This window comes from Rhipicephalus microplus, chromosome 10, assembly GCF_043290135.1.
Source record: "Rhipicephalus microplus isolate Deutch F79 chromosome 10, USDA_Rmic, whole genome shotgun sequence".
Taxonomy (NCBI): Eukaryota; Metazoa; Arthropoda; class Arachnida; order Ixodida; family Ixodidae; genus Rhipicephalus; species Rhipicephalus microplus.
The window spans coordinates 22,165,777-22,180,205 of NC_134709.1; the positions used below are offsets into that span (position 1 = coordinate 22,165,777).

The 14,429-nt window shown below is 47.5% G+C and overlaps 1 protein-coding gene across 1 annotated transcript in view; it reads left to right on the forward strand.

The window, feature by feature from the left end:
• LOC119181815 (uncharacterized) overlaps nucleotides 1-14,429 on the forward strand; it is a 155,743-nt gene that overhangs the window by 127,826 nt on the left and 13,488 nt on the right. Inside the window, exon 14 of the mRNA XM_075875202.1 lies at nucleotides 11,200-11,428. Coding sequence (XP_075731317.1) covers nucleotides 11,200-11,428 — 229 coding nt within the window. The remainder of the gene's footprint in view (nucleotides 1-11,199; nucleotides 11,429-14,429) is intronic.

A 14,429-nucleotide genomic window follows, 5' to 3' on the forward strand; every position in this document is an offset into this window, starting at 1 on the left:
GAAAGAAAGGAAGAAAGAAAGAAAGAAAGAAAGAAAGCTATCTAACGCTTGTGGAAGGGACTTTCATGTTATGAGAGTGTACTGGCAAACACGGACACTCGCGAGAGAAAATTAAACAAACGCCGTGGTCCTGATTTCTCTCTCTTTTATGCCTCATTGGACTTCCCATCATCTTCACCATATATGTACACGTATAAATAAATAAATATATTGAAATACAACGGTGCAGCTGACGCTTTATTGAAGCAACAGCAAAATGGCGCCGATCATGAAGAGGAACGTGCCGAAGACTGATGATGATAATTGATAGATAAGGAAGATGACGTACAATGAATTCTCACACTAATTTCCCCCGTCGACGAAAGCGGCCAGCCTGGCCGCGAATTACGCTGTGGAACGCATACAATAGGGCTTGAGACGCGAAACATGCACAATCTCTGTCCCGCGGCAGCGTTGGTCAGTGGGAACATGAACAGGTGTGACACGGTAGTTCACCGGTGAGGTCTGTTCGATAACTATGTAAGGGCCAAGATAGCGTGACTCAAACTTTTCGCATAAGCCAGGCGTTCGCGCAGGAGTCCACAGAAGTACATTGCCGCCAGGGCGGTAGAGAACGACGCGGTGAGTGGCATCGTAACGATGTTTGCGATCTTCTTGGCTAGCTTCGGTGTTTACGCGGGCAAGACGACGGCATCGAGCAACGCGGGACAGAAACTGGTCGCAAACGAATGGTGAAGAGTTGACGGGGCCAGAAAAGAATGAAACGTCGAGTGGTGATGTCGGTTGGCGTCCGTATACTAGGAAAAATGGAGAATAGCCTGTGGTTCGTTGAACTGACGTATTATATGCATACGTGACAAAGGGTAGTATGGCATCCCAATTGCGATGGTCCGGTCGGATATACATGGACAGCATGTCACACAGCGTGCGATGAAATCTTTTCGTTAAGCCATTGGTTTGCGGGTGATAGCTAGATGTTGTTTTATGAACTGTTTTTGATGCTTGAAGAACTTCACTGAGCGTGCTTGAAAGAAATGCCTTTCTCCGGTCGCTCAAAAGGACACGAGGGGCTCCATGACGTAGATAAATAGCATTCAAGAAGAAAGTTGCTACTTCCGAAGCACTTCCTGAAGTGATTGAGGCCGTCTCAGCGTACCGGGTCAAGTGATCAACCGCGGTGACTATCCACCTCTTGCCGTCTGATGTAGTTGGGAGGGGCCCGAAGAGGTCAATTCCGACGACAGAGAACGGCTCCGATGGACAAGGAAGTGGTTGTAGGGTCCCGACTGGAGGAGTAGTGGGCCGCTTGCGGTGTTGGCAAAGTGCGCACGAGGCAATATATTTAGCTACTGTCGTGGAAAGACCTGGCCAGAAAAATCGACTGCGGATGCGCTCGTATGTTTTGTAGTAACCCAAGTGTCCTGACGTCGGGTCGTCGTGGGAAGCGCGCAGAACTTCAGTGCGTAGTGCGCGTGGTACGACGGGAACCCATCGGTGGCCTTCCGGGTGCAAAATGTATCGATATAGCACATCGTCCTCCAACTTGAATAGTCGGAGTTGTTTCCGGAGCCTGGCATTAGGGGAAGACGAAGCACCGGTAAGCCGACCAATGATGTCAGTGCAATAAGAATCGGCTCGCTGGTGAGTAGCAAGTGCTGACGGACGGGTGGATGAAGGTAGGGAAGAAATGGATGATATCGACGAGGCGTCCTCCGTATAGCCAATTTGACAAGGGGATGTGACGTGCACCGAAAACTGCGGCAAAGGGCATCGTGACAAAGCGTCGGCATCTTGATGTTGTCTTCCAGTCTTGAATATGACGTCAAAGTCATAAGATTGTAATCGGAGAATCCAGCGGCCAAGTCGTCCCGACAAGTTTTTGATTGTGGACAACCAGCAAAGAGCATGGTGGTCTGTCACAACAGTAAAATGTCGACCATGTAGGTACGGACGAAATTTTTGGATGGACCAGACAACAGCCAAGCACTCTTGTTCGGTTATCGAGTACCTCTTCTCTGCAGTGGTCAGAGTGCGGCTTGCATACGCGACAACTTTCTCGCGAAAGGCATGGTCGCGCTGGAGCAGTACGGCGCCGATTCCTTGTCCACTCGCGTCAGTGTGTAATATCGTAGGTGCCTTGTCATCGAAATAACAAAGCACCGGTGGGGATGTCAGTGCCTGCTTGAGTTCTTGGAATGAGGCTTCGCATTGATCATTCCAATCGAAGGAACCGGTACTAGCAAGGAGCTTGTGGAGAGGAGCGGCAATAGTGGCAAAGTTGCGAATGAAGCGGCGAAAGTACGATGCGAGTCCAAGAAAACTGCGTAGTTCTTTGGAGCGAAAGGGTCGCGGAAAGTTGAGGACTGCGGAAATTTTGTCCGGATCGGGCTGGATGCCATCTTTAGTAACGAGATGTCCTAGTACTTTTATAGCTGTGTTGCCAAAATGGCACTTCCTTGTGTTTAGTTGAAGTCCAGCGTTGGAGAGACATGTAAGCACTTGATCTAGGCGTTGCAGATGATCATCAAAAGTGGAAGAAAACACGACGATATCATCGAGGTAGCATAGACAAGTTTTCCACTTGAGGCCACGAAGAACAGTGTCGATCATCCTTTCAAATGTGGCGGGAGCATTACATAGACCGAATGGCATTACGTTAAACTCGTAAAGACCGTCCGGCGTAGAAAAGGCGGTCTTTTCTTTGTCTGCTTCGTCCATTGGTATTTGCCAATACCCGGACCGAACGTCAAGGGTGGAGAAGTATTGGGCGCCTTGCAATGAGTCAAGTGCATCATCTATACGGGGCATCGGATATACATCCTTTCGGGTAATCTTGTTGAGCGCGCGGTAATCAACACAAAATCGTACCGATCCATCCTTCTTTTGTACCAACACAACGGGTGATGACCAAGAACTGGTAGAGGGTCGTATGATGTTTCTGTTTAGCATATCGGTCACGTTCTCCTCGATGATTTTGCGCTCGGCCAAGGAGACTCGGTAGGGACGACGGCGTACAACAGTCTGACCTTCAGTGTCGATGCGATGATGCGCAACTGTGGTCTGTCCTAGTGCCGAAGCATTGGCGTCGAAGGAGGCATGGTGTTTCCTGAGCAAATTTAGCAACGCCTCACGCTGAGAAGCAGAAAGGTCAGGATTTATCCCGGGAGCAAAGGAGGAGGACGTAACAGACTGGGCCTGTTGTGGCTGAGCTGTCAAGGCGTCAAGAGAGACCAAAGAAACCGGTTGGGTATCCACATAACATGACACCCATAGAATAGTACGGTCTCGAATTCGTCTAGACTTGAAGAAGGAACGACAGAAACTGATACGCAAGAAGCCAATCAATCAGCTAGCACTGAGAGGGAAAGTACAGGAATTCAGAGTGTCGCTGCAGAACAGGTACTCGGCTCTTAGTGAGGAAACGAACCTTAGCGTAGATACAATGAATGATAATCTAACGAGTATCATTACGGAGTGTGCAGTGGAAGTTGGAGGCAGGGTAGTTAGACAAGACACTGGCAAGCTTTCCCAGGAAACGAAGAACCTAATTAAGAAGCGTCAAATCATGAAAGTGTCAAGTACAACAGACAAAATAGAACTGGCAGAGCTTTCGAAGTTGATTAATAAACGTAAGGTATGCGATGTAAGAAGGTATAACATGGAGAGAATTGAACACGCTCTGAAAAACGCAGGAAGTGTCAAAGCATTGAAGAGGAAACTTGGGATAGGCAAAAGTCGGATGTATGCACTAAGGGACAAAGAAGGCAAAATAACTACCAATATGGATAGGATAGTTAAAATAGCAGAGGAGTTTTACAGAGATCTGTACAGTAGCCGTGACAACCACGGCCTTAATACTATAAGAACTAGCAGTAAACCAGATTACAACCCACCAGTAATGATAGAAGAAGTCAGGAAAGCTTTGGAGAGCATGCAAAGGGGCAAAGCTGCTGGTGAGGATCAGGTAACATCAGATCTGCTGAAAGATGGAGAACAGATTGTGTTAGAAAAACTAGCCACCCTGTTTACGAGGTGTCTCCTGACGGGAAGAGTACCAGAGTCTTGGAAGAACGCTAACATCATCTTAATACATAAGAAAGGAGATGACAAGGACTTGAAGAATTACAGGCCGATAAGCTTGCTCTCTGTAGTATACAAGCTATTCACAAAGGTAATTGCTAACAGAGTAAAGAAAACATTAGATTTCAATCAACCAAAGGAACAAGCAGGATTTTGAACAGGCTACTCAACAATTGACCACATTCATACTATCAATCAGGTAATAGAGAAATGCTCAGAGTATAACCAACCCCTATACATAGCCTTCATAGATTACGAGAAAGCGTTTGATTCAGTAGAAATATCAGCCGTCATGCAAACACTGCGGAATCAGGGCGTAGATGAAGTATATATAAACATTCTGGAAGAAATCTACAGGGGATCAACTGCTACCATAGTGCTTCATAAAGAAAGCAACAGAATACCAATCAAGAAGGGTGTAAGTCAGGGGGACACAATTTCCCCAATGCTATTTACCGCGTGCTTACAGGAGGTTTTCAGAAGCCTAGAATGGGAACAGTTAGGGATAAGAGTCAATGGAGAATACCTTAGTAACCTGCGCTTCGCCGATGACATTGCATTGCTGAGTAACTCGGGGGACGAATTGCAACTCATGATTACGGAGCTAGACAAGGAGAGCAGAAAGGTGGGTCTTAAAATTAATCTGCAGAAAACGAAAGTAATGTACAACAACCTCGGCAAGGAGCAGCGCTTCGAGATAGGTAATAGTGCACTTGAAGTTGTAAAAGACTATGTCTACTTAGGGCAGGTAATAACCGCAGAGCCGAACCACGAGACTGAAGTAACTAGAAGAATAAGAATGGGGTGGAGCACATTTGGCAAGCACTCTCAAATTATGACAGGTAGTTTGCCACTATCCCTCAAGAGGAAGGTATATAACAGCTGTATCTTGCCGGTACTTAGCTACGGAGCAGAAACCTGGAGACTTACAAAGAGGGTTCAGCTTAAATTGAGGACGACGCAGCGAGCAATGGAAAGAAAAATGGTAGGTGTAACCTTAAGAGACAAGAAGAGAGCAGAGTGGATTAGGGAACAAACGGGGGTTAAGGATATCATAGCTGAAATCAAGAAGAAGAAATGGACATGGGCAGGGCATGTAGCGCGTAGACAGGATAACCGCTGGTCATTAAGGGTAACTGACTGGATTCCCAGAGAAGGGAAGCGGGTTAGGGGGAGACAGAAGGTTAGGTGGGCAGATGAGATTAAGAAGTTTGCGGGTATAAATTGGCAGCAGCAAGCACAGGACCGGGTTAACTGGCGGAACATGGGAGAGGCCTTTGTCCTGCAGTGGACGTAGTCAGGCTGATGATGATAACATGACACTGCAGAACCTTGGGGTAGGAGGACGGGCTCTGGGGTAGGGTTCAGGCCAATGATTATCGCTGCACTGTCTTTGAACCGCACCAGGCTGGAGGGGACTACAACGCCGCGAGCTAGACAGCTGCTGGAAGGGGTGATGAGGACGTCACCATTGGCAATATTCGGAGAAGTGATGGTGATGAGTTGCTCTTGACCCGGAAGTAGTATGGATTCGGAAGCTGTGAAGAAACGCAATGGTCTTTCGTCGACGCGTTCGCTGCAGTGATCGGTCTCGGTCATTTCGACTACACGTTGACGGCAAGAAATTAATGCAGATGCTGATAGAGAAGATCCCAGCCTAAAATTAGTTCATGAGCACATGAAATTAAGACAGCGAAGGTGATGTGATGAAGAATACCATCAATGAAGACACGCGCTGTACATTGGGCCGATGGTCTAATTATTGCTCCATTGGCCCCAATCAAAGATGATCCAAGGTAGGGTGTCTTCACTTTCCGCAATCGAGAACACAAGTCGGCACGCATAACTGAAATAGTTGCTCCCGTGTCCACCAAAGCGAACACCCGCACACCTTCCACAGTTACCAATAACATGTTTGACGGTCGTTCAGGAGGACTTGGGTCATTTCGCCGCGATGCAGTTTTCCCTCCAAAAACTGCACTGTTTAGTTTTCCGATCGCTGGGCAGTCAGTTGAGAGACAGGCCGAAGTGGTGAAACAGAGCGTCGGAGTGGCGAAGGGGAGCGTGGTCGGGATGCACGTGTATTGTTGGTCGTGTTGGAAATGCGCACAGGAGACGGTGATCGGTGGTTGGAAGGACTGTCGGCATAACGGTAGTAACCTCGAGCATATGTGTCGTCTCGTTCAAAAGCGGCATAACCACGACGTTCATCTTGCTGCCGACGTCGACAGACCCGGGAAATGTGTCCTCGAATTCCACAGTAGTAGCAAATAGGACGTGGGGCCCGCCAGGAAGAATGGTAGGTAGGGTTCGGTGGACAGGCGACTAGAGGTGCGAGATGTTCGTGATCAGGTACAGGTGGTGGTGCTTGAGACGGCGAGGGTTGCATTGCAGCGATCTGTGCATACGAGGGGGGTTGGGCGCATGGTGGAGCACGGTGAATGCTTTGGAACGCTGACATTTCTTCCCTAATAATTCCACGCAGATCGCTAGAGGCGGGTTGAGCGGGAACGTTGTTAGAAGGAGGTAAAGTGTAGGCTTGCAATTCCTCACGAATAATGTCTCGAATGATGGTTCGGAGCTCCATACTGTTTGCCAGGGGGTTCTCAGAGAAGTCGGGTCGCAGGCGGATTGACTGCAAGGTATCAAGCCGCTGACATACCGAGACGACGTCGGAAACCGTCGAAGGGTTGTGTGCGACGAGGGCGTGAAAGCGGTAGGTCCGATACCCTTCAGAAGGTGCCGGACACGATCACCTTCTGGCATGGTGTCGTCGATACGGCGGCAAAGTGCAAGCACATCCTCAATATAGGAAGTGTAGGACTCACCGCAATGTTGAACGCGTTCTGCCAGTTTCTTGCGAGCAACTTCTGAACGGACGGTTGGTGTACCGAAAATGCGTCGGAGCTGGTCTTTGAAGGAAGACCAATCGCGGAAGTCGCTCTCATGGTTCAGGAACCACGTCTTGGCAACCTGAGAGACGTAGAACTGGACGCGTGCTAATTTCGATGCCTCGTTCCAGTTGTTGTAGACACCTACGCGGTCATAGTTGTCGAGCCAGTCTTCGACATCTTCGCCAGGCAGACCGGAGAAGATTGGAGGCTCCCGAGGGGGGTTGTTGACCGGGCTAGGGTTGGCGGCTGGTGGTTGCGCCGGCGAGTGGTTCGGTTGGGCTTGCTCTTGGGCCATGGTGCTCTGCTGGCGCAAGCGACGTCCCGAACGGAGCTCCAGGAGCTGGCTTTGGATGGAGAGAGGTCGAAGAGATCGGGAAGCACCTTCCACCACTTGAAATACAACGGTGCAGCTGACGCTTTATTGAAGCAACAGCAAAATGGCGCCGATCATGAAGAGAAACGTGCCGAAGACTGATGATGATAATTGATAGATGAGGAAGATGACGTACAATGAATTCTCACAATATATATATATATATATATATATATATATATATATATATATATATATATATATATATATATATATATATATATTGATATAAACGCAAGAAAAAAAAATACAAAAATATAGACTCCGACGCGCGGAATCGAACGTGGAACCTCCGTGTCGGGATTGCGAGGCGCTAAGCAGTGATCCACCGAGGGTTACTTCCTTCAACGTTCAAACGGCAAGCTATATACATCTACCACTTACCGCTGTTGGCGGGCATCTTGGAGGAGAACTATCGTGTTTTCAGCATTATCAGCAACATGGCGCAATGAGCGCGCGGCGGCTCTCATCTCTGACGCGTACTTTGGCCCGCGGAGCGGAGGAGAGTGGACGATCTCTCGCGTGCCCTTGCCTCCCGTTCGGGAGGACCATACGTCTTGGCTAGCGTTGGGCTTGCACTGGAACGATTCTGTTGTTGTTACCGGGCGCACAAAGGTCACTGCAATCGTTGCACAGCCTCCGTTTGCAAAAAAGGGCGCGCTTTTCAGACACAGAGAAGTAACAACTGATGCGCTTATTCGCGTTCATCTGGGCCTGTGAGCACGTCTCGTGCATCAGTTGTGCGTGAGAAACGCGGGGCACGTTTCGATCTGTTTGCCATTCTGCGCTTAACCTTCCAACTTGCTGCTATCGCGTTCATTGCTTCGCCTTTGCGGCAAAGCTGGGACTTTTTTTATTTTTGTCAGGAATACTCTGTAATGCTGATGATTTATTTGTAAATTCCCATTCAACTGTGCATCAATTTCCCGCGAGCAGCAAGGGCGTACGCTCGTTTTCTGTCTTAGCAGCATCGCTTGCGAGCTTCAAAAAGCGCTCGTCCACCGTTAGCCTTCACAATAGCTCTGAGATATTCTGCGGCTGCAGAAACGCCGTGTTTTGAGTGCCCACCGAGCCGGTGTTTGAACGAGTCATGCTTCTTTGAGCGAGGCGAGGCGAAGCACCTCGTTCAGCTCCCGTAACACGTTCCGTGTATGTAGGCTTAGTGCGTCCTCTCTGCAGCGATAGCCATTTTCCATTGAACTTTCTTGTGGCGAAAAGGAAAAAAAAAAAGATTGTCAAGACACTGCGAGGGAGCGATTAGAGACAGCTGGCGACACGCAGTTTAGCCGAAGGCAGGCACTCCATTCTTCTCACCACTGCCAAGAAGGTTTTTATGTTTATGTTTGAATCTCTTCCCTCTATTCTGCGCATGCGCCGTGAGCTTTGCGCGTTAGCTTGTCCCTCACGCTTCGTTCTACACCCCATCACCGGCCTTGCACTTGTGCGCGTAGTTTTTTTTTTTTTTTTGTTCTTGATTCTATAGAACGAAGGCGCTATTCTTTCGAAAACATGGTGGCGCGAGTGAGCCATCAAGAAAAGAGTAGTGGCTTAAAAAGTTGGGAATAACGCGGTGGCTGAACTCTTTAGCGCGATTAAGCAAACAAACCAACATCGCAAACACAGCGACCATGGTAAACATTTCAACCAGACCTGACGGGCGCCAGAAGTAAGCTACCGTCGAAGATCTTTATTGTTGGTGAGGAGAGAAGAGTTCGGGAGGGGGGGGGGGGGAGGGGTGTCGAAGACGGGGGCCAGAAGTAAGCTACCGTTGGAGATCTTGATTTTGGTTGAGAAGAGAAGAGCTCAGGAGAGGGGGGTGGGGGAGATGAAAATGGCGCAGATGCTCTGCACTCTGCGTCAATACAATGCAGATGTACCGACGCTCAGTGTTACTGGTGCTCTACGGAAAGGCGCTATATCGAATTCGCATAAAGCGTGAAACGGGAGATTTTACTCATTGAAATCTAATAACCCTATAGTCTAACGTGCGAAAACCAGCATATGAGTATTAGGCACGCCGTAGTGGAAGGCTCCGGAAATTTTCACCCTTTGGCGTTCTTCGACGCACACTGAAAGTGCAAAGAACACGGGCTTCTATACCATTTCTCCTCAATCATATTGAGACCATTAATGCCGGGATCGAACTCTCGACCTTTGAATAAGCAGCCGAAAAACTGTAACCGCCATACCAACGCGGCGTACTACTCACTTTAAGTCCTGAAAGGCTTAAACATGGTGTTTAACTCGCACTGATGACCGTGAACTCTGGTGTTTTCGGCGGCGAGTATAAGCATGTACATCGATCAGTCAGTTCACAAAGACCACTCGGTGGAGACGAAATCTGATGAATGTTTGGGATGAAAAGCTGCTCATCCCAAGCTGCTCAGCTATAGCTGCCTTACGTAGGCGACTGTTAGTCTGTATATTGTTGGTAGAAATTGGTAACAAATGTATTCGCGTGAACGCTCTATTAGAAATTGAACTCTTGTAAGCGATGTGTTCCTTGTCAAGGTAATTTTTGCATTTTTTTCTGCTTGCTATAATTATTGATTTGTTTATTTTAGTTACTAGTTATAATTGATTTTTTTGTCCTCTAGAACGTATAAAAATGGAGTCGCAAAGTCAGGTAAACGTAACCCGCCGCACAGCAAGCCAGTTTGGACAAAACTCTAGTTTCCAAGAGTCTGGCTTTAATAATTAAGAAAAGTACGGAGCTGAAGAAGCGACCTCAGTAAAACAAGAGTATAAGTAAGGCACCTAACCTGCGGTACCCTGACTAGGGTGCAGTAAATACGGGTGCTCGGCGACCTGATCCATGGTCATCCACGATGAAAACAGCCGAAACGGACGCATAAGCCACGAAGTAACTGTGCTGAACACTTTTTTGCTTTCTTGTGTAAGCGAATACTACGCTGAATTTTACCGTAATATCAAGGGGGGGGGGGGCGAGTCAAAAGGGGAAACAGGAGGAACTTGCACCTTCCGCTCACTTATGTGCCAGCTCGAGGCATTAGACTCCGTCGACGTGGTCAAGAAAACCAGGCAACGCTACGTGTCTGCATTCGAGCTTCTAAACGACGGGTGATTTGCGTAAGTGGTCCGGCTTTGTTCGCACTGAAGCTGGGCCTAAGAGCCCTCTTAAGTACACCTCTGGAGCGTGAGCTATTAGGTACCAGTTTGTTCTTTTCTTTCATTTTCGTTCTTATGTATTGCTATGTGCTACTATCTGTCTTATTATCATTTTGGCAATCATTTCAACTCTTCTTTATAGTCATTAGCTTGTACATATCGAAGGCTTTAGCGCACAGCTATTGATTTCTGGCGCCTATATGGGCCTCGACGTCTTAAAGGTTGTAAGAGTTGATGCAGTTTCACTTTGTCTTCTGCTGACTTAACGATGAGAGTGCTGCATTGACAATATTTTGGTCATTGAAGAGTAAAAGTACACGAAGGTTTTTTTTTTTTGTTTTTTAAATACTGATTCCTACGCATAGCTTACATTTAACCCGCTCATCTAAATGTGCAGACGAGTCTATTGTTAAAGGGAACACTTGCATACAGAGTTTGCGTACAGGGCGCATATTTGCATGATACTACTGGTGGTAGACAGTTTTTACACCTTTCGACGGACTATAGTGTTGTGCAAACTCAAATGTTTCTGCATCCACTTGCAGTCAGGGGACCAACAGTATGAAAGGGGCTCATTCGAGTGTTCCCTTTAACAATAGACCACGCCGTACACTCTACTTTTCCCGCCATTCAAAGCGCGTCTTGACTCGCGCGAGTTTCTGGCCGCGAGCGAACGCTCCTTTTCGTGACGTCATTTGTTGCGATTCCTCGTACTCCCGCCAGGTGCTGTGTCAAATTCCCACTGGCCGACGGGAGGACGACATTGAAACGGTGACGTCATTCGGACGCCGTCGACGGAGGAGCACCGCCGACCCCGACCCGATGCCCGAGGATGAGCTTCGTCACAGCACCCTCACCAAGAAGCTGTCCGTAGTGGCCGCCGAGTTCGGAGTGGGCCACCAGACGCAGGACGTCAGCTACGCGTTTCCGGTCACGGCACCGACAACTTCCGGTACGACATTTATGATTACGTTTGGAAACGAGTGTTGACTGAAAGAGAATGGGCGTTTTGGTTATTGCTGGAGAGTTTCTCCGTGTGATACGCCAGCCACGCGTTGCTCCAGGTCGGTGCTCCAGATAGGTAGTGCGTCTAAAATCTCGTGTAACTTGGCATTGGCCCGATAATTTAGTGTTATCACATACTGAGCAATTATTACATTTTGGTGGTTCATATTTCATATTGTCTCCATTGCTCAGTGTTCTGTACTGACACCCAATCCTGCAGAAACCCAGAAGGGCTGGAGGGTGTACAAGTAAAAGATACATAAAATCAATAATAAGCACATAGAGCATCATAGTTCATAAGTCCTCTCACTGGACTTTTTTCTTCAATATGTGCCATATTTGTCATATGACAGAAGTTAAAGGCAAATGAATCGAGACATGAGGAGACGTTTTGGTAACTAGTCTGGTCTTCTTCAAGGCAGCAACTAGCCTTGGCTTATTCAAAACAAGTCTAGTTGTCGTTAAGTCGCCTCCCGCAACACCCCATGTTAATACTCGTATCATTCACATAAGCTTCGAGGTGGGACATGTTTTTCGAGTCTGTCGGACTTGGTTGTGTTCAACTGAGAATTGTGATTGTGCACTTGTAGCTTGTGAGCGTTCAGTCGTTTTGGTGGATGCTTTCTTCTTGCCTGAGTGTCAGTGCCAGGCCTGTATTCATGACTGTACTAATCAAAGGGTACAGAGATTGGCCTCTCATGAATTGCACATTGCATCATCAAATAAATCTCTAAATTTTTTACGCAATAAAACGCTGTTCATTATTGATCTGCGGGCCTTCCGATGTGCGAAAGAAGCGTTAATTAACATCAGTGACGCTATTAGTGTGTGTGTATAAAATAATATTCTCACAAGAAAGCACATTATAGATTGTGTTTTGTTCGTAGATGGCTATGGTTGCGTTGCATGCCATGGTCGTAATTTAATTACTTCGATAGTGATGGTAAGTACTGGCAAGTGAGTTGCATCTCCTTGAACCGTCGCCGTGGCCGATGAAGCCTGAAAACAGAACCGGCTGCCTGTTCTGCTGTACGCAACACTCAGCATTGTAACGTAGGCGTGATTTACCATTATAGTCTCACGAAGAGAAAATATAATCCTCATTTTTGCATCTAGTACGTGGAGACGAAAGATTTCATTTCCACGTCATAGCTTTCTAAATTTTATGCAGAGAAGAGTGAATTTCGTCCGCACCGTTCTGCTGTAAGAACTACTCTTCAGCAGTTCTATATAAAAGTAAACTCGTTTCCCAATGCATTGCGATGTTTTTACTGTAAAACATCGAATGCATAAACGGAGCTAAGCGATGTCGCATTTTGTCAACAATATGAGACGTGCATATAAATTGCGCCTTTTCAAACACGCAGTGTCTATTCTCCCGGCAACCGAGATAATTGTTCGAAAAAATTTCTCCCAGTGGTCGCCTCCCATAGGCTCTCATATGTCACGTGACTAACTGCCGTGGAGAGAAGAGAAAAATGCGGCTGCTGCTGGACAGACTGGGCAGACGTAGCCTAGCGTGCGTCAGATTAGGTTAGGTTAGGCTGCGAGACAGTCCGGACAGACGTGGCCCAGCGTGCGTTGGGTTAGGCTAAGCTACGTTAGGTTATGTTGAATAGGTTAGGTTAAGTTCTACCAGTTGCCGGGAAATTCTTACAAAAACTTTATCCCGTCAGTTAGTCACGTGACTTATGAGAGCCAATGGGAGGCGACTGCCAGGAGAAATTTTTTGGTCGCTTATCCCGGGGGTCCGAGAGAATGGACACACCTTTTTTTTAAACATTAAATTTGGACCAGCATGGTCGTCAGCAAGTTTAAAGGGACCCTGAAACAGTTTTGACGATTTTTCACAAACGTATTGTGCTGGTAGACCAAGTCACAGGGGTAATTTAGAGACCGATTTGAGCCGTCTGCGTAAACTGTGTAATTTATTACGACGCTTTAAAGCTGCGAATTGCTCCAGATCGCTGCAGATGGTTGCGACTTGGTCAAACGCGTTTTCAACCACCCATACCCCAAGCGACATGCTCTGCCCCACTGACGTCATCGTTTACAGCTGATCTGATTGGCTGTGAAACGCGCAGCATAGACTGCCGGTATCGGATCGGCGGCGGGATTTACGCGTATGCGGCTTCACGACACAGCCTGACGCAGGCGCCGTGAAGGTGGAGCTTAGCCCCGAGCGCTCGAAGGAAGAGTTGAGGGCAGTTGAGGGCGAAAGGCGAAGCTTATGAGGAGGGTAATTTCTTAGTACTCGTAGCTTCGTTAATAATGAGTGTTTCGATTGAACTTTGGTGCCAATGATTTGCTCCAGTATATAGTGGTCTATTCAAAAAACAAAATGTGAAAAAACCATTTCAGGGACCCTTTATCACAAACGCTCCGCCGTGAGTCCTGAAACAATTTGATTCTTCCTGTTGCCGAGAGTGCATGTCAACATACCGTTGAAGCATATCGACGTGTTATCTCGGCCACAATGTCCAGTGATTTGAGACTGGCATCACTCAATGCAGTCGAAGTCACGCGTCGGTGCCTTCGTGTTCAGGTTGCTGACGACTGTACTTCTCTCACAAAGACGTCGGCGACGCAAGTAGATAAGCGTTGCTATTGTTTCTTTTATAGAATGCGAAACTTTTACCCTCTGTTACTCTGCGTTGTAGTGTACGGCGCACTGGCGCTGCTCACCATGCATGTTGTACACGGAGGAAGTTGCAAGATTCCTTGTGCACTGAGCTAAAATGTTTGGAAGGCGAAAGCCGCCATCTTTTTTTTCCTTCACAGTCGACCTAATGACCCTTCTCAGTACCACTCTCAAAGCTTTCTGTACCTAACGGGGCTCTGCGTTCCATCCACGCTGAAAAACAGTTAAGGTGCACAAAGCTTGTACTGCATGCCGGCAAGATCATAGCGTAAAATCATAGATTTTCTTTCTTGATATGCATCGATAT